This window comes from Chinchilla lanigera, unplaced genomic scaffold, assembly GCF_000276665.1.
Source record: "Chinchilla lanigera isolate Chin_1 unplaced genomic scaffold, ChiLan1.0 scaffold00092, whole genome shotgun sequence".
Lineage (NCBI taxonomy): Eukaryota > Metazoa > Chordata > Mammalia > Rodentia > Chinchillidae > Chinchilla > Chinchilla lanigera.
The window spans coordinates 526,249-553,843 of record NW_004955493.1 but is presented as its reverse complement, the minus strand read 5'-3'; the positions used below and the strand labels follow the sequence as shown (position 1 = coordinate 553,843).

Sequence of the window (27,595 nt, the reverse complement as noted above, 5' to 3'; positions counted from 1 at the left end):
GCCATCTTAGTTCATCACATGTGAACATTGTACTCTACATGGTTCCACAGTCCACCTCTCATCATCTGCGTTCTCAGGCAACTCTGAGTAACAATAATCACTACTTGGGTTTCCTGGTAAGGATACTCTAAGTCAGGAACTGGTATTCAGGTCATTTATATATGATGGAAATTGAGTGCTCTTGGGACCAACATCTGTGTGAAGAAGGAAGAAGGGAAACACACAGATTTGGAAAAGAGAATAGCTGGGGAGCAACACAGTAACAACAATATCAACCTGACAAGGAGTTTTGAAGCTGACCTGCACAGGAGAAAAGAGCTGGGTCTTTATACCTCCACCTTGAGCAGTCATTATATCTAAATTGTACCAGGAAATGGGCCCACTCTGGGGTGAGGTGGTTCTATTCAACTAAGGCTACTGTCGGAGAGGGTGGCCAACATTCACAATGGCCATGTTTTCAGAGAGGCTTCACTGGATAAACTACCTGAAATATCTCCCTCCCCATTCTACCCCTAAATTACCATATCATCATCCTTGTTATTTTCCTAGTGACATTTACTATGTACTGTAATTATCTTCTTTAATTGCTAGTCCACTTTTATTCACTCTAGAAAGTAAGTTCCTTGAGGACATGGATCTTATCTGGCTTTTTTACTGCTACATCCTCAGTGTAATGGATGAATGAAGAGAACGCCAGGTCCTCGGTTCTTCTGAGCACTGTCATGACCATGCATATGCAGGTGTGGGTTACGTATGCAAAGCAAAGGGCTCTGTACACTGGGGGATGTTTCCAGGAAAATCAGGTAGCAGGCACATAGAGGAATAGGACACAAAGATAAAATGAGCTGTGGAAATGGTTGCAGCACATGTATTCCTTGAAGAAACTCCATCCAGACTCAATTTATATTACAGTTTATTAATTAATATTCACAAAACAGTTGATATTAATGAATTTCCAAAGAACATCAGAGAAAAAATAAGTTTTGCATTTGGGTTGATGTAAACCAAAATAGAGATATCATATAGCATAATGAAGGCGGGGAGGAACACAGGAGTGTAGCCCCAGTCCCTGCAGCCAAGTTAGCCAAACTCTCAAGGAAGGCTTTTGTTATCTCCAAACTGTGGAGTCAGAGCTCAGATCAAGTTTAAGTAGACCTTTCAGAGGCAAAGAAATCTCAGAAAATACACGAGCTGTCCAAATACTACATTCCTGACCCAGATAAACCAAGAGACCCGAGTGTCCCCTCAACAAACACCTAGGCAGTGGAGGTTATACATTGATAAATTCAAAACATCTCTGAACAAAATTTAATATTCACATATTCAAATCATCAATCTTCATTAAATACTATATCTTCAAATGAAAGCCTATACAGAATATACCATTAGAGTTCATAGAGAATCTGATTCTATCCTAGGGGAACGAGAAAAATCGAATTAAAAAAGTTTTGTACTATATAAATTTCATTTTGAGTTTTCCCAAAGAAACTGAACATCACAGCTATGACCTTTTCTTAGCATCTGATCTCTTTTCTTGATATGTCCAGTAACAAGTATTTACAATGAATGCAAACTCAACTTCAGTCCCACTATGAACAGAGAGCTGGAAGTACTACCTTGTGCACATGTTTGATCTGGATGCCGGCCACCAAGTCGGTGGGTTCATCTTCAAAATACTTGCTTTGCACTGTCTTCTCATATTGGATTGTTTCACCCTTTGTTGCATGTTGTTTCCTAGCCCAGTAAGAGCGCTGAGAAAGGAATAAAAATATTATCACCGCAATGGTAATGAAAACGAAACATTAGAAAATACTTTGGACTAATAGTGTTTATCTTGAGGTAAATTACAAAAAAATTCTTGGGATTGAATCTTGGAGCTAACTGGCTATAATTTGAATCTCCAGGGCATAAAAGCAGATTATAGTAAAGCCATAATTATTCAAGAAGGATGAAGAGAAAACACTCCAACATGAGGTCACAGTGAAAGTCGTGTTATTACTCTTTGTTAGTTTTTCTCCTCTGAGTAATATGTGAGCCAAAGACAACATGAGAAAATAGTGAGAAAAGAGGAAAAGATGTTTACACTCTCCATTTTTCTATGATTCTGACTCTAAGGAGTATAGGCAGCCAAAGAGGAAAAGCAGGTAGTGAGTGCCCAGATATAATTAACCCTCTGCTTGTTAGGAGGACCATCATTTATTAGTTTCTGTATGCCAGAGCGTAATCATTTATGAAACACCTGCCTGCAAAAGTTATGGATTACTCACAATTTGTTTAATTTGAGGCATCAGGCTATGACCTACACATACATATATGGCCATAGTATGATCAAAATAAATGGTGGATATTTAAAATTTTAAAAATTATTATAATAAAAAACACATTGCCATTGATCCCCTTTCAAAATACTCACCCTTTCTTTGAACACATATATCCCATCATCCCCACCACTTTCTGAAGCAGTTCTGTAATCCTTTTTTGTGAGTGTCTTTATGAGGTACGACTAAAAAAAAAAATAAGGTGAATGCTACTGCCAAGTACCGTCCAACAGAAAGGCAGGATCGTAAAAATATTACAGCGTATCTTTATTGACCTTATTCACTGTATCTGGCATTGTGCAATTTTTGGCTCTTCCTCACGGTCAAAATGACCAGAAAAGGTCAATGTTTTGAATTGATTCGGTACATTGAGGCAACCACAACAGTGCCACTCACGAAAGAGGACTTCTGGAACTGCTTTAAAAAGTGGCAAGAACAATGGGATAAGTGCTTTGGAATTGAGAGGGAATACTCTGAAGGAGACTAATATATGTAATATAGATAGATAGATAGAGAGAGAGAAGTATATAGATATATGTTAATATATATAAAATATATGTAATATATAGATATATTATATATAGATATATATTAATGTATGTAATAGATATATATGTAATATATTTTTCTAAAAAATTTAAACATCACATTTTTCTCTAATACCTTGTATATGTATAATTATTACTACAGCTGTATCTATATCTATGTTTGAGGGCTTACAGTGTATTAGGTAAAGTCTCGTGTTACTACAGCTGGAGTGCAGATAAGAATCACTGTTTCATCTGATGTCTTGATTCAATTAAAATTTATTCATGATGGCTTTAACATATATTATAAATAAATTAATAAGCACTATATCAATAATCAGCATTAGAACTCACCATCAAGAAAAAGTTCCATGGTTTGGGCATACCATATTTCCCCGGAAAGACAGCTCCTACATACCAGGCCACGAGACCATATAAGAAAGAGTCAAGTAAAAACATTCCCATCACATAAACAAATAAAAAATCGTCCAAATGTGTTGATGAGAAGATGTTACTCCATTTAACTCCCGTTTCTAAGACATAACAGGAGACATTTAATTAGGTGCCAAGTGAGTTATCCATCCTCATCATAATTGAATAACGAAGAAAATAATGTGCTGGTACTGTCTAGAGATTCGTAAAGGAGTCAGGTTGTACCAGATGGCATCTTAGTAAGAAATCATGGTTGTCCCTCCTTATACCCAAATAGAGCAAATAGTTAGAAATGACTGGAACAAAAAATAAAATGTACCAAATATTCAGGAAAATAAACTTTAATAAAAATAAATGTACCTATGGGTTAAGACAATAGCACCTCTCTTTCTACCCTTCTTCATGTTAAGTGCTCACTGGAATGTACAATTTTAGGAAAACAATCACTGAATAGTAGGGATGGATTCTGACTACCAGACAGGAGGCCAGGAGCTTTTTTATTTGCATAGACATTGCACCGACAGAAAAAGGGAAGAGGCTATTAAAAAGTAGAATGTATCACTTCCTGCCCTAATACTAGATAGAAGACGGCAACTCCAAAAGAAGGAAAAAGCATTACCATACTTGCAGTAAATTCTTAGAAGGATACTATAGGTGCTGATATAAAGTAGCATAACTTTTAAAAATGCAGTTTAGCAACATCAGTCAAAATTAAAAGCAGGAATACCCAATAAGACAGCAAAAATATATCTATTAGCACACAGCAAAATTTACAAGGAAAACACTCACTCATTGCTTCTGCCTCAGCTATAAACTTAAATCCCAATGCCATGGCAACATTAAAGCTGAGGCAGGAAATCAGCTTCTGGTGGAATATCATCTTATTATAGTCACTTACTAATAAAGTAGATGGAATATAAATGATTAAAAAAATGAAACCTCCAAAAATAACAGCAACAGTGGCTGAAAATGAGAAAAAAAATAGAGGGTCAGTTTAAGTAATTTTCAAAAATGTAAACTACAGATACTTTTTTATATGAATACAGTAAAATAAGCTCTATGAGAATAAAAACCTGTCTGTTGTTCACCACTGCTTGCCTCAGGACGTAACATAATACACTTGGAGCATAGTAGACACTGAAAATATTTGTTGAATGAAAAAGCTGAAATGATAAAGCTCATGAACTAATTTTTATGGAATGTATCATTCTATAGTAGTATGGTTATTATAACATTTAGTGGAAAGAGTTACATATTTATTTATTAGCACTCAGCATAAGAAAGTTAAATATGGGGCTGGGGATTTAGCTCAGCGGCAAAAGCGCCTGCCTGGCAAGCGCAAGGTCGTGAGTTCGGTTCCCGGTACCGGAGGAAAAAAAAAGAAAAAAAAAAAAAAAAAAAAAAAAGAAAGTTAAATATAAGTACTATTCTTAGCATAATTAGAATATACTTAGGTCATCTCTAGGCATTATGAAATTCAGCGTACATCATGATAGTGAGAAAAAGAATGCCTGAATAAAGACAAACCTGCTATAAAAAGCCAGTTATGGTTTAGAGTATTAAGACTTACAAAAACATGATTCTGATATTCAGAGTTATTCATATTATTAATATTCAAAATATTTAGTACTTTTAACAAAATTTATGACACATAAACAAGAGTATGGTCCATGCACAAGAAAAAAGGGGGAAAAAAAAAACTCTCCCTGAGGAAGCCCAGAGATTGGACTTACTAAATGAAGGCTATAACTAAACTGCTTCAAATACGTTCAAATAACCAAAAGAAAGAACCAAAGGGAAGCAGGATGAACATATCTCATAAATAGAGACTAACCGTAAAGTGGTAGAAAAGGAACCCAAACAGAAATTTTGGGTCTGCAAAATAAAATAAGTACGTAAAAAATTCACTAGAGGGGTCCAGTAGTCCATTTCAGCAAGCAGAAGAGAGAATTAGCAAAGCTGAGGATAATCCAGTCGACATTATACAATCTTAAAGAACAGACAGCAAACAGAATGAAAAATCAGCAGAGGCTGAGAGCTGCAGGACACCTTGAGGGGTACCACCAACATCTGCATAACCAGAGTCACAAAAGAAGAGGAGAGAAAGAGCAAAAATCAGAAGTTATTTGAAGAGAAAATTCCCCAAATTTGGAAGGTCATGAATCTACACATTTAAAAGGCTCAACTCTAAGTAGGATAAGTCTAAGAAACTTACCTAGACATTTTAAAAATAAAAATTTCAAAAATCACAGACAAAAACAGAATCTTAAAACCAGGGCTGGGCAAGCAGGCTGCATCTTAGGGGTAGAGCATTTGCCTGACATGTTTAAAGATCTCAGTTCAATTCCCAGAACCTCAAGAGAAAAAAAAAAAAAGTAGTAAGAAAGAAAAAGACAGCTGTATCAAAGCATCTCATAATGTACAACATGAAAAGCTAACTTCTTTGTTAGAAACTTAGAGCTCAGAAGTCAGTGGGAGTAACTTTATGAAGTACTGAAAGCAAAAGTAAGCGAATAAAAATGTGTCAAGCAAGAATTGTATTGAGATAAAACTAGCCTTCAGGAATGAGAGACTTCCCATCAAAGTCTGCATGTAATGAGCTTGGAAGTCACTACTGCATCCTAACAACAAGTAAATGGCTGAAAAAAACCTGATAAAAATCCACTCTTCATCTTTGCCAGAGCAGAGGACATAGGGTAAACTGTTACGCCTAAGACCAGAAAAAAAAACAACATGGGGGAACACGGGAGTTCTGGGTAACTGAGGCAGACACTAAAGAGTTGAACCCCCTAGGGAAAGGTTTCCCTAGGAACAGTTGAGAGGGTAGGAAAACATCAGCTGTCATTAATAAATTGCTTGAGGTTCAGTGTGGACAATCCCAGGGAGACTCAGCCTGGGGGACGGGAACCCACAATATTGTGGGAAGAACCTCCAGTGAGTTGAACAGATTCCCATAGCAAATATTAGGAAAAACTCCCTCATGTTTGGAGCAGCGGAAGGAGAAAGAGACATTCTGAAACAGATAAAGCACTCTGCTCTTCTGAACAAGATCTGACCTCAGGAGGAAGTAGTTCACAGACCCTAAACTGTTTAGGTATTACCAGAGCCTAACTGGCCAGAGCGAAGGGAAATACTCAGCTACAGCCCACTACCTCCCTACTATCCCACCTAAGAGGGAAAAACACTGAGAGACACTTGTGACGTCCACAGCGCAGAGGCACGGGCTCAGTAAAAGACTAAGGTATAATTATAGGACTGGAAAATACTTCCCCTCTTCCCACACTTTTCCATTACATACCAAATGCCTTTTCAGAGAATTTCTTTTTACAAGGAACATCGTGTCCAGCTATCAGAAAAAGTTATAAGGCACACCAAAAAGCAAAACTCAAAATCTGAAGACACAGACTATCAGGCTCCAATATGGCATGGATGTTGGAATTACCAGACTGGGAGTTTAAAAACAATTATGATTGAAAATGCTAAGGGTTCTAGTGATAAAGTACACAGCGTGTAAAAACAGATGGGCAATGAAGGAAGACAGAAATCCTAACAAAAGAATAAAGAAATGCTAAAGATCAAAAACAGTGTAACAAAAACTGAGAAGCAAAGAGAACAAATACTGAAGAACACAGCACAGAGTATCTGTAGACTGGGTGACAAGTACAAGAAGGTATATAAATGCACACAGGAACATGAGAAGAAAGGAACCAAAGAAATAACTGAAACAACAATAGCTGGGAACTTGTCCAAATTAATGGCAGACACTGCATTAAATCTAGGAAGCTAGAGAACACTTCGCAGGGTAAATGTCACCTAACACCTACACCTAGACATATCACTTTCAAATTAAAGAAAATACAGGCCGGGCGTGGTGGCACATGCCTGTAATCCCAGCACTCGGGAGGCTGAGGCAGGAGGATCATTGTGAGTTCGAGACCAGCCTGGGCTACAAAGTGAGCTCAAGGCCAGCCTGAACTGCATAGCGAGACCCTGTCTCAAAAAGACAAACAAAACAAAACAAAACAAAACAAAATAATGAAAAAAATCCTGAACTTCAACGATGATGGCCCACTGATTTTCACTGCCCTCTGTGCATTTCTTATGATGGCTAATCTACGGGTCAAGTTGACAAACTATGAAGTGTGCACATCAAACACTGTTTCTGGTGTGTCTGTCAGCGTATATCCAGGTGCGACGAGCACTTGAACCTGCGGGCTTGGTGAAGTAGGCTGCCCTCCCCTTTTGGGTGAGCATAATTCAATCTATCAAGAGCCTGGAAAGAACAAAAAGCTAGAGGAAGTGGGGCATAAGGAATTCTCTCCTTTTCCTTCCTGACTTGCTTCTTGGCTTGACAATCTTCTCACGCCTCTGGACTGGAATTTATACCATTTGCTCTTCTCATTCTCTGACCTTTAGACTCAAACTCAAATTAAACCTCTGGGCTTCCTGGATTCCTTGGCTGCAGACTGCAGATCATAGGCTTTGATCATTGAACCAACTCTTCATAATAAATCATTCGAACCAACTCTTCATAATAAATTTTATTTCCCATAATGTATATCCTACTGGTTGTTTTTCTAAGAAACCTAACTAAAATAAATTTTTATGTGCATGATATCTGTGCCCCTACCATCAAAGTTACTCTATGAGTCAGGTACTATATATTTCAAACACAGCAAACAATAAGTATCTATTAATGAGGACCAAGGAAATCTCTCTCACTGAATCAACTGTGTTGTTTTCTTGCTTTTCATGTATACCAGGCTCATCATCAGTTAGCAGCAGACATCAGTCCTCCCAATAGAATATACCCCTCCAATAGAATAAAGTACAGTACACATAAGCCATCCGCAGCTGATCCCTTACTGACGGGTTAGACAGACACTGCATATGAGGAAGCATTTAAAGATTAGAAATAACATAATAATAAATAACATAATAAATAAGAAATAACAATGAATAATAATAAATAACATAATAATAGGATGTGATCCTATTATTATACATATACTGTGCTATATTAATTTTTACTACTCTCCTCATACCCTATCATGTCATTTTACGTACATACACTTACTGCTTCAGTAAGAATATAAACACAGGCTATGGACAAGGTGGCAGCTAAAGTTTAGAAAAAGCTTTCAAAGATAAGCTTTGCTAAATCACAGGAGATATTACTCACTTTTATCAAAGAACGTGCTAACCATAAAGCTGAAGAATATTATGGCGATGGCATAGAACAGCAAAAAGACGAAGATGAGACTTGGGTCACTGTACTGGAAGACTGGTGCAGGTTCAATCTAGCAAAAAATCAGGAAGCCAATTTAACCATGCTCTAAGTGGTATCATGACAGAACAAAAGGGGAGAAATGATACCTCCATGAACATCTTATTAGGGTTAGTGAGACTAAAGACACTACTCAGCGAGATGCAAACATCAGATCTTATCCCTACAGAAGCTGCACTTATGTGGGTTTAAAGCAGCTGGGGAGGAGCAGCCTGTGTCTCTACAGTGGAGTCCGTAAAAGCCACATGCTCGTTCTTCTGCAACCTGAAAGCCACTATGGCCGTGTCATATTTTTGTTTTACCCCTTAAAGTTTAGTTACACCATGCTGTAGTGATATAGACACTTGCCTTGACAAAAAAGATAAAGCACATAAAAATGATGTCAAAAAGATAGAAAAAAAGGAATGTGATGAAATAGGCAGTCCAGAGCATCCAATTACTGAGTCCTGACATGAGCTGGAACTCCTGTGGAAGAGTTAACACAAATCAAATATGAAAGACAGTAAAACCACACAGCACCTTAAGTTTTCAAAATACATTCTTATATACTATCTAATTTCATGTCTATAACCAAATGAGTTAAATATTTTCTCCAGTGTATAAAAGAAATCAACACTCAGAATGTCAAGTAACTTGTGGTATTTTGAATTTTAGCAAAAGAATTTTAAAAGGACTTAATGTAGACTGCGTAAGACCAATGAAAAGATTCAAATGAATGACCTGAGTATTCAGAAGCTATTTTAAATTAGAGTTTCACTGAATTTTACTGTTGATATTAGGTTCTATGGCTTTAGGATCCTCAAGACTAGCTATCTATATCTATCTGGAACATACCAGGTGTTTAATAAACGTTTGCTGAATAAATGGATGTATGAATGAATGAGTGAATATGAGCCTCTTTGGAAATCTGCATACTGCTCTTTCCAAAGTTCTTAAAATTTGATATAGGTCTACTTTATTACCTGGAGAGGACAAAAAGAAATAGTGATCCCTTTTAAGCTTTCTAGGGATTAATGGCAGAACCAGACTTATTTAATAAATTGTAATGAACAATTGAAATGACAAAGTATATTTAACAGAACAAGTACAAGAGTTGCAGAAAACTGTAAAACATGGTTCAATGAAATAAAAGCAAGTCTAAATAAACACAAAGATACTCCATTTCCATAAATCAGAACCTTTAATATTATAAGATCTCTCAACCTGGTGTACACATTAAACAAAACTCCTTTCAAAATCTCTGCTGGTTACTGTATATAGATCGACAAATATGTACTAAAATTCATGTGGACTTCAAAATAGAACAGCCAAAACAATCTTGAAAAACAAAATTGGAGGATATAACCTACTCAGTTTCAAAACACACTGCAGTTACTTTGCTGAGTAATAGATCACCAGAAAGTCCTCCTCCTAAGTGAAGTGTCCTTTTGACCAGCATTCTCCTCTTAGTCTGTGGAGACCTCATTGCACCTTTTTTCTCTGTGCTTCTCTTCTGTGAGTCTGGCCTCTCCCCGCCTTTTCTGTACTGGAAATTGAACTTGGTCTTTCCACTGACCTATGTACCCAGCCCTTTTTATTATTTATTTATTTATTCGAGGCAGGGTCTCACTAAGTTGTTACATTGCTCAGGCTGGGCTTGAACTTTCAATTCTCTTGCCTCCATCTTCCATAGTACTGGGATTCTAGATGTGTGCCATCATGACCAACTCTGAGTTTGACTTTTTTTAGAATTCATTATCTTTTAATTATAAATAAAAATTTTTAAAACCACAAAGCTATGATAATCAAAATAGTGTGCTTGTGGTAAAAGGACAGACAAACAGATTAATAAGACAAAATAGAGAGTCCATAAACTAACCTAATATAAATGATTATTTTGTTTTCAAAACAAACAAACCCTTTAAAAGTACAGTACTGCTGGGCATGTTGGTGCACACTTGTAATCCCATCACTTGGGAGGCTGAGGCAGGAGGATCGCCATGAGTTCAAGGCCAGCCTGGACTACATAATGAGCTTAACGCCAGCCTGAACTACATGGTGAGACATTGTCTCAAAAAAAAAAAGTACAGTATTAAACAGTGTTGGGCTAGGGGTTGTAGTTCAGTGGCATAGCACCTGCCTGGCAAACATAAAGTCCTAAGTTCAATTCTTGGTACAAAAAAAAAGTGTTTTGAGCACATACAGAATCCTAAACTAATCTTGCTTTCCTAGGATAAAGTTCTTCAGGTCTTTTTTTTGTCTTTTTGAGACAGGGTTTCATTATGCAGTTCAGGCTGGCCTTGAGCTTACTTTGTAGCCCATGCTGGTTTTGAACTTGCAATGATCTTCCTGCCTCAGCTTCCCGAGTGCTAGGATTGCAGGCATGCTCCACTATGCCCTGCTCCATTTTATATAACTCCACATATTGTGGATTTTCTAATTATTATTAAGAATGTTTGTGTTTATGCTCACAAGGGACAGTAAGCGAAATATTGTTTATTACCTTTGTGTAGTTTTGTTTTCAGTGTACTTCCAGCCTCAGAGTTAGGGTTTAATTCTATTCTCTTATATAGTTCATGTATAAGCAGTACTATTTCTTTTTTAAATGTTTGGCAGTATTCCCAGTGGGGACACAGGTATCTGCAGTGTTGTTAGTGAAAAGAATTTTAAATACAAATTCAGTTTCTTTAGTAAGTACAGGGCTTTTCAGATTACATATATTTTTTAGTAGCTTTGCATTTAAAGAATTTTGTCTACTTCATCTAACTTTGCAAAATTAATGGGATAATGCATTAACAATATTTTGTAGGATCTGCAGGTATTTAAGAGATAAGTTCTCTTCATCAGTCTACCAAGAGAATTATATCTCCATAAATCCGTCTTGTGCTTTATTAATTTTCTCCCTTGTTTTCTCTATTTAAAATGTTTTTAAAATTCCATTTATTGTTCTTTTTTTCCTTCTCCCTCTTTTTATTTAAATTATTCTACTTCCAGCTCTTTGAGCAAAATTCTGAGGCCATTGCTTACTTGTCTTTATTACTAAAAAAAGTCCTAAAAGCTACAGTTTTACCTCAACTCTAAGCTTTAATTGTATATAATCAACTATAATGAGTTATACTTTCACTAATATACAGCTTAAAATATTTTCTAATTTAAAGAATAAATTATTCTTTAATTTATAGATTGCTTACATCATTGTTTAATTACCAAATAACTGGGGTTTTCCTAAATATTATTTTGTATTGAGTTCTAATTTTCATTCCACAAATACCAGAAATGTACTCTGTATTATTTGAGTTCCTTTATAAACTGAGACCTGTTTCATTGCTCACACATATATAGTCTAATTTCATTTAATTTGTAAATATTTGGGTTTTTTTTTCTAGTTATATTGCTCTTTCTTCATTTTGTAATTTAATTGCACTATTATAGAAAACACTATAGTATTTCAAATATATGGTATATCTACCATAGTAGTTGCCTGATCTACAACTACAGTGTTCTACAAATATCACTTAGGTTAAGGTGGTTGAGAATATTGTTGAGATTCATCTCAGAGCCAATGACAGAAATGGGTTGAAATAAAAAGATATTCAATGAAAATAGCAACAAAAACAGCTGGAGTGTTTGTCTTAATATTAGAATAAAATTTTAAGTAAAAACTTACAAAAGACAAAAAAAGACATTGTATGTTGAAGAAAAGGTCAATTCATCATGAAGATTTAACAATAATAAACATGTATGCACCAAATATCAGAGCCCCAAAAGAAATCAAGGGGAAAAAATCAATAAAATTAAAAGGGAAATAGTTCTATAATAATAATTCTACAAGAATAGAACAACTAATAGAATATAAGTAAGAAAATGAGTATTTGAACAACACTATAATGAAGCAGGCATAAATAACGTATATAAATAACATATACCTAACATGGAACTGAACAAAAAAATAGATTCACATTTGTTTAAAGTGTGTCTGGGCTATCTCCAGGATAAGACCATGTTAAGTCATAAAACAAGTCTTTTTTTTTTTTCTCCGGTACCGGGAACCGAACTCACGACCTTGCGCATGCCAGGCAGGCACTTTTGCCGCTGAGCTAAATCCCCAGCCACTAAAACAAGTCTTAATAATACTTAAAAAGGCAACTCCCCATGATGAATAAAATCATTATGTACGGCAAAAAAGTAGTAGTAAAAATTAATAAATTCAAAAGGCTAAAATCATGCAAGCTACCTTTTCTGATCACAATGGAATGAAACTAGAAAATAAAAGCATAAGGAAAACCAGAACATTCATAAATACATGGAAATTAAACAACACATCCTTAAGCAATCAAAAGCTAATGAAGAAATGACAAGGAGAAGTAGAAAATACCTTGAAATAAGTGAAAACAGAAATACAACATATCAAAACTTATGGGATATAGGTAAAAACAGTGCTCACCGGGAAATTTGTAACTATAAATGCCTACATTAAAAAAGAAGAAATATCTCAAATCATCTAACTTTACACCTTAAGGGCCTAGAAAAGAATGTCATATTAAACACAAGGGTAGGGGAAGAAATAAGTTAATGTACAGTTGTCTTGGTTACTTTTCTCTCGTTGCTGAGACAAAATACCCAACACCCAAAATGAAGGAAGGAAAGGTTTATTTAGCTTACAGTTTGTGGAGGTTTCAGTCCATACTTGGCTGGCTCCGAGGGAGAAGGTAGCAAAGCAACAAGAGCAAAGGGGGGAATGGCAGCCGAACAGCAAACAGCCAGAGCAAATGGGAGGAATGGCGGCAAGCTTCTTTCCCTGCCTTACTTTGTAAACAGGCTACCCCCACCTAAGGGGCATGTAGCTCTCACATAATCTCCATGCCCTCCTCTTCCACAGGCTCAGGATGTATACAAAGCAAGCACCCTGGCTTCCTGCTGAGTCACTTAGCCAAACCTCTAAACTCCCCAAGTTGACAAAATGTATCAACCATAACAAGAGTGAAGATAAATAAAACAATATGCAAATGACAAAAAAAAAATCCTTTGGAAAGATCAACCAAATTAACAAACTTTTGACTGGACTAAAAAACTGAGAGAAGACTAAATTACTAAAATCAGAAATAAAAGTGGGTATATTACTTCTGATTTTATATATAAAGATATGAAGAACTATATGACAAAAACAATACTATAAATAAAACACATTTATAGAAATACATAATTTATCAAAAATGAATAATGAAAAAACAAGAAAGTCTGAACAGATTTGTCACTAGTAGGGAGGGCAAAATAGTAATCAAGAAATCACCTAGTAAGAATAACCCTGGGTTAGATGTACAGAATTTGCTAGTGAATTCTGACCAAACATTTAAAGATAAAAGACAACCCCCACAAACTCCTCTGATATACTGATGTGGAGGTTAATATTTTCTAACTCCTTCTTTGAAGTGAATCTTGTTCTTAGAGCAAAGCCAGACAAAGACATGACTACAAAAAAAGTATGGCCAAATGTTGGGGTACATGGCAGGAATCCCAGCACTCAGGAGGCTGAGGCAGGAGGACTGCCACAAGTTTGAGGTCCGCTTGGGCTACAGAGACTTCAAGGCCAGCCTGAACTGCACAGTGAGATCCTGTCTAAAAAAAAAAAAAAAGAAACTATGGGTCAATATTAAAGAAAAAAAATCCTCAAGAGAAGAAGAACAAACCAAACTCCGCAGCATACTAAAAAGGGTCATACAACATGACAATGTAGGACTTAATATACAAAAACAATCAGTATAATCTATCACATTATGGGAATAAAGAAAAAACCCATGATTATCTAAATTAACGCAGAAAAACATTGAAAAACTTTAAAAATTATTACTCAATAAAGTAGGAATAGGAGGAAATATTCTCAATGTAATGTCTTTATGTTGAGAATTTCAGTTAACATTGTACATTTTTAACCTAAAATCTGGAAGAGGATAAGTGCATCTGCTTTCCTCACTAGCTATAATTGTAAATTCTAGTCAGTGTAGCTAGGGAGGAAAAACAAAAGGCATTCAAATTGGAATGGAAAAAGTAAAATTGTAGATATGTCCTTAATTATGTTTATACAATAAAAAACAAATTTAGCAAAGTTGGATAAAAAATATCAACACAAAAATTACTTGCATTTCTACACATTCAACTGACAGTTTAACAATTCAAAATAGAAAAGATACCAATCCCATCTACAATAACATAAAATGAATACAATACCCAGGGATAAACGTAATGGAGGCAAAAGATTTACAAACAAACTATAAAGCATTGTTGAAAGAAACTAAGGCATAAATAAAAAGTTATTCCATTTGTTTTTAAATGTAAGTTTTACTACTTTCAGGATCATGAAGCCAACAGATGAGATGATGACTGCCACTGAAAAGACAGTTTGTTATTGAAAGTTATCCACAAGAAAGGCATACAATGCCACATAGGGGCCACATGGGGGAAACCAGGATCAGTTATAGGGAGGAGGGGAGAAGTGGGCAAGAACTGCATTAGGTTTTCTATGGCGAAGGCATGGGAGGGTGAGCGAACTCAGGGTTAGCATAATTTCCACAGGCTTTAGGGTCTAGGACCTGTTTCTGGTTAGGTCTGTTAACAGATTCGTGGTTTACTGGGATGGGAGACCATGAGTCACTGAAAAGACTATTAACTATCTTTTCTGATCACAATAAGATAAAACCAAACAGGAAGAATCACTGATAATTCTCACATATGTGGAAATATCTGGAAACATGTTCTGAACAACCATAGTTAAATGAAGAAATCAAAAGGGAAATAAATCTTAATAATGGAAACACAACACAACAAAACTTACAGAAGTCAGCAAAAGCAGTTTGAAGGGAAAAGTTTATGGCATTAAATGTTTACAGTCTCAAATGAACAGGGTAATATACATAAAGAAACTAGAAAAAGCTCAAAGTTAGAAGAAAATAAGGAAGATGAGAGCAGAAATAAATGAAAAATAATAGAAAAATATCAGATACAAGTTAATTTAGAAAGAAAAGACAAAAATCAACAAACCCTTAACTAAACTAAGGGAAAAACAGAGAAATAAATAAAATAGGAGATGTTACAATTGATCTTACAGAAATATAAAGGATCATAATAGATTACAATTGATAATAAGCCAATACATACAACTTGGAATAAATGAATAATTTCCCAGACATATTCAACTTACCAAGATTGTATCAGGAAGAAAAAGACAAGATGAATAATCAATAATAAGAGATTAAATCAGTAATAAAAAAAGTCTCTCATCAAAGAAAAGCCAAAGACCTGGTGGTAGCTTCACTAAAGAATTCTACCTCACATTTAAAGCACTACTATCAAACCTCAACTCTTACAAAAAATTACAGCAGGGAGAATAATTAAGAACCATTCTACAAGGCCTGTATTACTACGACATCAAATCCAGACAAAGACAACATAAGAAAGGAGAATTTACAGGCCAGTAATAAGGAAAGGACAGTCTCTTCAGTACATGGCACTGGGCAAATTGGTTATGCGGATGCATAAGAATAAAACGGGAGTCTTATCTCACACACTATACACAAGTGTCAACTCAAAGTGTCTATTCATGGTGTTTGCCCATTTTTAAAAAATCTGGATTGTTTCCTTACTCTTGACTTATGTATTTTGGATTCTAATTCCTTATCAGATGTATAGATTGCAATATTTTTCCCTAATGTATGGGTTATCTCTTTACTCTGTTAATTGCTTCCTTTTCTGTACAGAACATTTTCAGTTGGTTCATTTGTCTACATTTGGTTCTGTTGCCTGAGCTGTTAGGGTTAAATCCAAAAAACTGACTGCCCATATGAATGTCATGAAGTTTTTTCCAAATAGTTTTGTAATTTTGTATATTACATTTCAATCTGTAACCCATTCCATATCTGTGATTCACTCAGCTACAACAGTGGCTGTAGTTCATTTAAATTGCATTTTTATTTTATGGTACAACTGTATCATTTGGGTTGTTTGAAGTTTGGCTATTTTTATTAATGCTTCTAGGAATGTTTTAAGCAAATCTTTTTTGCTGAGTATCAGGTCTGTATATTTACCATTAGTAGCTAATGCTAAAGTTTTTCCAATATAATTGTACAAATTTTCACATCCACAAGCAATGCATGAAAATAGTTTGCTCCATATCTTCATTAATATTTGGCACTGCCAGTCTTGTCTGATTTTAGCATGTCTGGTGAGTATATTATACTGGTCTCTCACTTGTCAACTTGTTTATATTGGGAACTATATTTCCTAGACAATTCTTGCCTGATTTATAAAGTAGTGCTGCAACTGACAAAGGAAATCATGAAAAGGACATGATTAATGATTACAAAGAGGAGATAAAATGGAGAAATGGCTGATACTGATGCTATAGCTCAAGTTATTTGTATTTCTGGAGACTGAAGTCAGGCCTTCCCACATGCAAGGTAAGTGATCTAGTACTAAGCTACATTCCCAACCATTTTTATTTTTATTTTGAAATAGGGTTTCTCTAAGCTGCTTGAGCTGGTTTCAAACTAATCCTTCTACCTTAGCTTCCTGAGCAGGTAGGATTGCAGGCATGTCCCACCGTGTTTAGTTTAGAGCTTATATTTTATGGCCCACAGTTATTGCTTATTGGTTCTGTACTAAACACCATACATGTATTTCCTCACTTACACCTTACAACAGTAGGTATGGGCGATTTGGAAAAGAAAAAATTGCAGATAACATCTCAGTATCACAATAGCTCTGAAAGTTAGGTATTATTAACTCTGAAAGTTAGGTAACAGGTATTACTAATAAGAGAAAAGTTACAAGATATTCTAGAGTTAATGAGTAATAGAGTCAAGATTCAAACCTATGAGCCAGGCATGGTTGTGCACGACTGTAATTCCAGCCCTTGGGAGGCTGAGGGAGGAAGATCACTGCGAGCTCAATGCCAGCCTGGGCTATAACTGAGTTCAGGGTCAACCTGAACTACACAGCAAGACCCTCTCTCAAAAAGATTTCAAACCTATGGTTTATCAGAGTCCCTGAAACACAACAGGTAAATAAATAAATAATCATCGAATCATTGGTTAAATGGATGATGACTGGCTTTTAAACTATGAAGTTTACTAACATACTATGCTCTGGATCAAGACTATAAGAGATAATGCAGAAAAAATCAGAGATCAGAAATTTATTTTAAAAAATTAGAGAAGCAGAGAATCGGAATTGGACTGTATTTAAACTTACTTAGACAGAATTCAAAGAGATCAGTTGATCATTTCTTTATCTCAGAGAGATTTCAGGACACACTGGCATTTAAATCCTATCTGTAATAATCTTTGAAGTAGTGTTTTTTTTAACAACTAATTAAAAATACCAAGAATTTCAGTAAAACAGATTGTGCAGAACTGCCAAGAGATATAAGTTCTCAGTACTTGGCAGATACTGGAACGTACCATCTATCAGATTTGAGTGCATAGAAATAACCTAATCCTCCACATAAATTTGCCTCACCATCTCAACATTTTCTATAGAAGCTCTATGTACCATAAGAAAAACAGAGTTACCTTTAACTGGTTTTCCTTTTCCCATACAATGGATTGAACTAAGGTAAGATGATTCATAGAAAAGACAAACGCAACTATTACAGGGATGATAATAGCAGCAATTACAAAGAATAGATCAGTGTTTTGTAGTGGGTATGGAAATCTCTGAACAAAAATGTTGACACTATTGAACAGTGTTTCTGCAGCAGTGCCACTATGGTACAGCATGATGGCCTTATCCAAGGCATGTTGCACAAGCAGGAACCCTTCACTGATGTACCCTAAGTAAGAAAAGACAAAGATTGCTAAGTACAACGACCCAAAAATAGCTGACACAAAGAAAAAGGCAATGAAAGCCATGTCCCATATAATGTTTCAGTCAATAAGGATAAAATTATATCACCTAAGGACACAGCCATCTCCATCTGAGTAAGTACACTCTATGATGCTTCCACTATGGTACCAGAAAATGCCTATTTCTAAAACCTTATTCCCAGGTTAAGCAATACATGACTGTACTTTAGAAGCAGACTATATAACTAATTGTAACAAGGTTCTTCTCATAGTCTAAGTTTCAGAACAGCTATCATAGTTTTGTAACACAAATATACAAAGAGTGTCATCTGCAAATGCAGGTAACTTTACTCCCTCCTTTCTGAATGTTACAACTATTCTGTTTCCTCCAGTAATATGCTGGCCTCAAACCTTCGGTGATCTTTTCAGTTCAGCACTCCCACTCCAACTCCTGAGATTACAGGTGTGTGCCACCAGCCTGGCTGGAGTGTTTTTAAAAATATATTTTGGGGGCTGGGGATTTAGATCAGCGGCAAAGCGCCTGCCTGGCAAGCGCAAGGTTGTGAGTTCGGTTCCTGGTACCGGAGAAAAACAAAACAAAACAAAACAAAAATATTTTGTATTGGAAAAACATTAATCTTACAGAAATAATTAAAAGGCAGTACAGAAACTAGTTGTATACCATGCATTTTCAACAGCAAGTCATATTCAAAGAAATCACAAGTTCATAAATAGACCTATACCATATCTGTGATATTAATATTTCATAGGGAGGAATTAGGTGGAAAAAGTCTAAGACTTATAGCAGGGCAAAAATGAAAAAAGACTGAGAAATACTCAATATGCCTTTCATCAAGCTTTCATCACTTTCTATCCTACACATTAACAATGTAATTTCAAAACTAAGAAGCAAACATCAGTGCAATACTACCTATGATTTACATAAATTTTATTTGCATTTTTCAGTCTTTCACCCAGTGGCCTTTTTTGTTTTAGGATCCCATTCATGATGTGAAATTGTATTTAGCTGTCAGGTCTCCACAGTCTCTTCTGATCTTTGAAAGTTTCTCATTCTTTTCTTGTTTGTCTTCATCTTGACAGTTATATTTTGAATAATGTTTCATGATCTGGCTTTGTTTGTGTTATGGTTATGTCTGTGTGTCCCCCAAAACCTCTTGCAGCCCTGGGGCAGGCTATTAGAGTTTGAATATGGGTGTGAGAGCTGCACCTGCCCCGGAGTGGATAGTTTGCATATGTAAGGGACAGGAAAAGAGTGCTTGGGGCATTCCTCCCCCATTCCGCCCTGGTGTGTGTGTGGTGGCAGCTTTGCTGTGCTGCCATCCTGAGATGCAGCCCTTTGCCACGTGCCACTCTGCCTTATAATGTGCCAAGTACGGATTGAAACTTCCATGAACTGTAAGCAAAATAAACCTTTCCTTCCTTAATTTTGGGCGTCAGGTATTTTGTCCCAGCAGCGAGAAAAAAGTAACCAAGACAGTTGGGTATTTTCTCACTAAAAGATTCGGGTTATGAGATTAAGGAAGAACACCACAGAGGTGAAGTGCCCTCTTCATCTAATTATATCAAGGGATATCTGATACCAACAGGACAGCATGGTGGTGCTAACTTTCCTCACTTAGTTAAGGAGGTAAATGTGCCACTTATCATTAAACTGCTGTCTTCTCCTGACCATTCTCTACTCTTTGGAAAAAGTCATTAAATACAGCCATACTAGAGAAAAGAGCATATCTATGTTATCTGAAATTCCTTCGTGTGTAATATTTGTGTGTTCCTATTTACTTATTCAATTATTTATTTATATTTATTGGAATCATTAAAATTTATTCTATACTTTGGGTTATAGTCAATTACTCTTTTGGTCCTTTCAGTGCACAATTTCTGGGGGCTGGGGATTTAGCTCAGCGGCACAGCGCCTGCCTGGCAAGTGTGAGGTTGTGAGTTCAATTCCTCATACCAGAAAAACAAACAAACAAAAAAAGCTTAATTTCTTCTAGCTTTGGCCACTGGGAACCCTTTCAGGTTCACTCCTATGTTGGTTTGAAAAAATTTAGTCCCATTATCGTCTATTTTTTCTTTATATAAAAAGTATTTCCTTTATGGCACCATAAGATGCTCCAGGATCATCTTGTATTGTCCCTACTCCAACTCTAAAATCAGTCATGTCTCTTAAGAATCCTAGTTTGCTCTTTTGGAGAATGGTATTGAGAAATCATGATCTGAGCACTGAGTTGCTACTAAGATGTCACCACTAATAGGCCCTCCCAGTGGACAGACCTACAAAATATATTTAATATTTTAAAATATATGTAACCTGATGCTATGTTTTGTGTCTAGATGTCTCCCAAAGCCTCAAGTGGTCACAGGACTTAGGACTTTTTCACAGGCTGAATCTCGAGTGTGACTGATTTGTAGTGCAATGCTAGGATTAAGGGTGCTGGGATTTAAGGTGGGTAATTGCTGGATTAGTACACTGACTGGATTTGCACCACCCCAATTCTGGTAGACTGGATACAATATAAGGGAGAGAAAATGGCTTTCTTTCTCTCTCACTTGTTGCTTTTGCTGTTTTCTGCTGCCACTAACTGTTGCCCCTCAGTCATGTGCCACCCTGCCTTGGTCTGCATTCTGTCACCACTGTGGTTTGCATCTGAGCCCTACCTGCTCCATCAGCGGCGTGGAGACCCCAGATACTAAGGCCTGCATTCTGCCACAATCACGATTCAGGTTTATGTCCCAAAAGAGGCAGGTACATTCCATCAACTTCCTGGAGACACTAGGCCAGGCAGACCATGTTCTGCCATGATTGTGGTTTGCATCTGGGCCCTGTGTGCTCCTTCAGCTGCCTGGGGACACAGGACCATGTGGTCCATGTTCTGTAGTCTACATCCGGGGCCTGCAGGCTCCATCAGCTTCCTGGGGGCATCGGACCAGGCATTCCCTGTTCCGCTGCCATCACACTTTGTGTCTGAGCCCTGAGAGAGCTGGATACAGTACATCAACTGCCTGGTGACCCTGGACTGGGCAGCCCATCTCTGCCACTATTGTGGGGCAAGTCTGAGCCCCAGGAAAACTAAGGATGCTAACTAAGGACCTTTGGTGAGCTGCCAGGGAAAGGTGAGACTGGACACTCTGCCTCCGGCATCAAAAATGACAAGATGAAGAAGCAAACTGTAATCTCAGAACTACCCCCCACCAAGGACAAGTCCAGGAGACATCAACATAGGAGAATTTAGAAATCACACACCTGAAATCTCTGAAATGATTGCAACTGAAGTGAAGAAACAATTCCATCAGGCTATGGAAGAAATCAGATCAGAAATAATCTCTCAGGTAAAAAAACCAAATGAAAACAATAATGAAAGAATTAGCACATCTAAAGAAGACATATAAAAACATAGACGAGGATAGAAAAATGATGGAAATGTTCAATGAACAATATAGGAAAAAACTACAGTGCATGAAACAGATTCAAAGAGATATCCAGGAAATCAAAATTTCATCAAAAGCTGGCAAAACCACTTGAATGAAGTCTGAGATAGAATTTCAGATCTTGAAGACAGCATTTCAGCTAACAATCATGAAAGGAAGGGTCTCTTAAAAATAACAAGGGACCAGCAAATATCAATTCAACAACTGCAAGACGAGGCAAAGAGAAATAATGTAAGGCTAATAAGTGTCAACAAACAACAGGAGGCAACACAAATGACATAAAAAGAATATCTGCAGAACTAATAGCAGAAAATTTCCTAAGCATGGAAAAAGGAATCTGACATATAGTACGTGAGGCATATAGAACTCCAATTAGCCATATTCAAAATAAAACTACACCCCGACATATAATAGTCAAGATCCCAGAAATCCAGCAAAAGAACAGAATATTAGAAGCCGTTAGAGAGAAGACACAGATTACCTATAAAGAAAAGCCCATCAGAATCATGGCAGATTTCTCATCACAAACCATCAAGTCAAGAAGAGCTTGGAGTGAAGTATTCCAGGCCCTAAAACAAAACAACTTCAACCCAGATTGATCTGTCCTGCAAAATTATCCTTCAAGTTTAATGGAGAAATAAAATATTTCCTGATAGACAACAACTGAATAAATTCATGAGCACCAAACTAATCACACAAAGAGAACTGGAAGATATTTTAGAAGGAGATAAAAATGACCACAATTTCAAGAACAATAGAAAAGAACCAACAAGCACAGCAAGCAATTAAACAGAGAGAAAAAGCAGGAAATCAATAGCAAGTAAATAACATGACAAAGATAAGCCAACACATATCAGTTATAACCGTTAATGTAAATGGACTCAATTCACCAATCAAAAGAAGCAGACTGGCAGAGTGGATCAAGAAACAAAAACCCAACAATATGCTGCATAGAAGAAACACATTTCACTCAAAAGAAAATCCACAGACTGAAAGTCAAAGGATGGAAAACAATACTCCATGAGACAGGAACCCAGAAAAAAGCAGGGGTAGCTATTCTGTTTGCAGATAATGTGAACTTCAAACCAAGAATAATCAAAAGAGATAAAGAAGGTCACTACCTACTTGTGAAGGGAAAACTGCAAGAGAAAGAGATGACAATCATAATTGTTACCAATGTATGCACCAAGTATGGGACCAACTATATAAGACACATCTTAATAGACATGAAAAACCAAATAACTAATAACACTATTGTAATAGGGGACCTAAACACCCCATTGACTCCAAGAGATAGGTCAACTAGACAAAAAAATCAGCAAAGAAATAACAGATTGGAACCAAATCTGTGAACAAATGGACATATAAGATGTTTACAGAGTGCTCCACCAACAACATCAGAATACACATTCTTCTCAGCTGCACATGGGACATTCTCTAAAATAGACCACATTATAGCCCACAGAACATGCTTACCTAAATGCAAAAGAACAGAAATTATTTCATGCATATTATCTGACCATAGTGCAATGAAAATGGAAATTAATGACAAAAGGAACCACAAAAAATCCACAAACACATGGAAATTAAAGAACATTCTCCTGTATAACCAATGGATCATAGATCAGATTAAAGAAGAAATTAAGCAATACCTACAAACAAACAAAAAAGTAAATACAACTTACCAGAATCTATGGGATGCACTGAAAGCAGTCCTCAGAGGGAAGTTTATAGCAGTGAACTCAGATATCAGGAAAACAGAAAGAGACCAAATAAATAGCCTAGTACTGTGCCTCACACTTTTAGAAAAAGAAGAAGTCAAGCCCAAAGCCCAAAGAAGAGAGGAAATTATAAAGATCTGGACAGAAATTAATGCAATCAAGATGAAGAAAACACTACAAAAAATGAATGAATCAAAGAGTTGGTTCTTTGAAAGAATAAATAAAATTGATAAACCCCTAGCTAACATTATCAAAGGAAAGAAAAAACTCAAATTTATATAATAAGGAATGAAAAGGTCAAAATCACTACAGATCCTGTAGAAATTCAAAAGATCCTCAGTATCTACCTTGAAAATATTTACTCCCATAGGATGGAAAACACAGAAGAAATGGACAGATTCCTAGATATGCATGAATTACCAAAGTTGAATCAAGAAGATATAAAAATCCTGAATAACCCAGTATCAATTAATGAGATTGAAAATGTGATTAAAAATTTACCAACAAAGGGAAGTCCATGTCTGATAGATTCACACCAGAATTGTACAAGAATTTCAGAGATTTAATATCAATATTTCTCAAACACTTCAATCAAATTGAAAAGGAAACAATACTCCTTAACTCATTTCTAGAGGCAAGTATATACTGATACCAAAACCAGAGAAAGACCCAACCAAAAAGACAACTGCAAACCAATTTCCCTAATGAACATAGATGCAAAGATACTCAGTAAGATACTAGCAAATAGAATGCAGCAAATCATCAAGAAAATCATACATCACGACCAAGTCGGAGTCATTCCAGGAATGCAGGGATGGTTCCATATGTGCATATCAATAGATGTAATACACCATTATCAGTAGAGCCACAGACAAAAACCACATGATCATCTCAATAGCTGCAGAAAAAGCTTTTGACAAAGTCCAACATGCATTCATGATAAAAACCCTACAGAAAATAGGAATAGATGATCTTTACCTCAATCCAATCAAAGTCATCTATAACAAACCAATAGCCAATATCATACTAAATGGACAAAAATTAAAAAGCTTTCACTTTAAAATAAGGAACAAGACAAGGATGCCCACTGTCACCACTCCTATTACACATAGTTTTGGAAGCATTGGCCAGAGACAAGAGACAGAAATAAAAGGAATAAAGATAGGAAAGGAAGAAGTAAAATTATCATTATTTGCAGATGACATGCTTCTCTACATGGAAGACACCAAAAATTCCACCAGAAGACTCCTAGAATTAATAAACAAATTCAGTAGTGTAGCTTGACACAAAATCAACACTCAAAAATCAATACCATTCCTATATACAAATAACAACACAATGAGAGAGAAATTAAGGAAACTGTACCTTTCACCACAGCATCCAAAAACTTGAAATATTTAGGAATCAATCTAACCAAACAAGTAGAAGACCTATATGTGAAAACTACAGTACTCTGAAAAAAGAGATTGAAGAGGATTTCAGAAAATGGAAAGATATCCCTTGCTCATGGATAGGGAGAACCAACATAGTGAAAATGGCCATATTCCCCAAACTGCTATACAGATTTAATTGAATCCCCCCAAAATACCATTGGCATACCTGACCAATCTACAGAAAATATGCCTCAAATTCATCTGAAAATGGAAGATATCCACAATAGCAAAAGCAACCTTGGAAAACAAAGGAAAGGCAGGTGGGATCACAATTCCTGACTTGAAATTATACTACAAAGCTACTGTGATAAAATCAGCATGGTACGGGCAAAAAAACAGACCTGAAGATCAATGGAACAGATTAGGAGATACAAACAGAAGTACAAACATACTCAGCCACCTTATCTTTGACAAAGGGACCAAACATGTTTACTGGAAGAAAGCCTCTTTAATAAATGGTGCTGGAAAAACTGGCTTACCACATGCCAAAGACTGACACTAAGCCCATGTCTATCACCATGTACCAAAGTAAAGTCAAAATGGATTAAAGATCTAAATATTAAAACAGAAACACTAAATCTACTGGAAGAGAAAGTAGGTTAAGCTCTCAAAGACATTGGGCTAGGCAAAGTGTTCAGGAACAAAAACCAAACTGTACGGGAAATACTTCAAAGAATCAACAACCGGGATATCATCCTACTAAAAATTTTCTGCACATCTAAAGAAATCACCAATAGAGTAAAAAGAAAACCCACAAATTGGGAAAGAAGTTTTAGCCCACTGCCCCTCAGACAAAGGACTTTTATCTAGGACATATAGGAAATGAAAAAAATCAGACCCCTGAAATTCAGAGACCCAATCCAAAATGGGCATCTGAGATGAATATACACTTCTCAGATGAAGAAATACTAATGGCAAATAAATACATGAGAAAATGTACAGCATCATTAGTCATTTGAGAAATGCAAATTATAAGAATACGGAGATTCCACCTCACCCAAGAAAGAATGGCTATGGTCAAGAAATCAACCAATAACAAATGCTGAAGAGGCTGTGGGGAGAAAGGAACCCTACTCCACTGCTGGTGGGAGTGTAGATTGGTAAAACCACTGTGGAAATCAGTTTGGAGATTCCTCACAAAACTAGGATTGGAAGTCCCACTCAACCCAGCTATTCCCCCTCTGGGTATTTTCCTACAAGAGTTAAAAACATCATACCACAGTGATATACATGCACCCACGTTTATAGCAGCATAATTTGTTACAGCTAAATCTTGGAAACAACTCAAATGCACGTCAACTGAAGAATGGCTAAAAAAGATGTGGTATTTTTATACAATGGAGTGTTACTCAGCTATAAAAAAGATAAACTTATGGCTTTTGTAGGTAAATGGATGCAACTATATCACTTATGAGACCATACTCATAAGTGAAATAAATCGGACCCACACATGTAAACATCATATTGTCTCCCTGGTATAGGAACCTGAAAGAGTAAGTAAAACTCAAAAACGTACAATGGATGATATGAAAGGGAAAGAAATTGCTCAAAGGAAGGATCAACTGGGATGAGGAAAAGAAGGAAAAAGAAAGGCAGCAGGCTACTAGCTAGCTAGGATAACTGTACTGCTGACGTCTGATGGTAAAGTGAAAGGAACAGTTAATGTTTATAATTTTTTATATTTTGACCATTTTTTGCATGCTTATATCTGGTAATCTGAGCAACTGATTTGAAGAAAACAATATGCAATGGAACAGCCACTGGTGATTTCCTACCATCTTGTCTAGTGAAATTCTGTATTATTTCTAATGTTTAATTATGTCTTTTCTCTTTAATGGTTTGAATAATCTTTCACTGTTACGTCAGATAATCTGAGCAATGTAGTTGAAGATAACACCACTATCAATTCCTATCATTTTGTTTTGAAACGTTCTTGCTTTGTTTTATGTCTGTGATGTTGATATGTTGCTACTGCTCTTTTTTACTACTCCTTTTAAAATAAAAAAAGTGAGTTGTGATTTTCCCCTTGTTCTTCTGCAGAAAGTGGTCTCACCCTAGTTCAATACAGCTGCTTTCGAAGTTTGCTGTTTGCTAATGATTTTTTTTTTTTTATTTTGGGGAGGGGTGATAATGATATAGGACAGGTCAACATATTTTTTTGACCAACATGTTAAAAGTAAACATTTTCTCAATCTTTAGGGTAAAACAACAAGAATTTACCAGGGTGCCACTGGAATGACAAGAACTTAAAGGAAGGTCTAGGCACATGTTTCTTATGCTACCCTCACAAGTTTTTGAGTTTGTTAGATTTGCTCTTAGAACTTAAGTGAATGAACTGGGGGAATATTTGTGAAATATGTACAGAATAACTAAACTGCCTTCCATGAATGGGAGATATGCTCATTTAAATTTTTACATTTGTGCATTTAAATGTTTTTTTATTTTAAAAATAGAAGGAGGAAAACATTAACAGACAGACAACCTTTTACAAATTAGCAAAAGAGCAGTACAGACAATACAGAGTTACAAACAAAGTGGTAGGAAATTACCAATGTTTGTTGTATTACACATTGATATCTTCAAAATGGTTTCTCATGAAAACAGATACAGAC

General features: G+C 36.1%; 1 protein-coding gene across 7 annotated transcripts in view; it reads right to left on the bottom strand.

Moving 5' to 3' along the window:
• Positions 1 to 27,595, bottom strand: part of LOC102006674 (ATP-binding cassette sub-family A member 3-like) — a 149,983-nt gene that overhangs the window by 84,938 nt on the left and 37,450 nt on the right. For 3 of the 7 annotated variants that reach the window (XM_013504905.1, XM_013504904.1, XM_005405051.2), the window contains 6 exons: positions 18,107 to 18,366; positions 8,913 to 9,029; positions 8,460 to 8,577; positions 4,067 to 4,240; positions 3,200 to 3,378; positions 1,617 to 1,751 (listed from right to left, as the gene is read on the bottom strand). In XM_013504905.1, the coding sequence (XP_013360359.1) occupies positions 1,617 to 1,751; positions 3,200 to 3,378; positions 4,067 to 4,240; positions 8,460 to 8,577; positions 8,913 to 9,029; positions 18,107 to 18,366 (983 nt within the window). Of the gene's footprint in view, positions 1 to 1,616; positions 1,752 to 3,199; positions 3,379 to 4,066; positions 4,241 to 8,459; positions 8,578 to 8,912; positions 9,030 to 11,046; positions 11,267 to 18,106; positions 18,367 to 27,595 lie in introns of those variants that run through there. The other 4 variants (XM_005405052.2, XM_013504907.1, XM_013504908.1 and 1 more) reach the window with 3 other exon arrangements.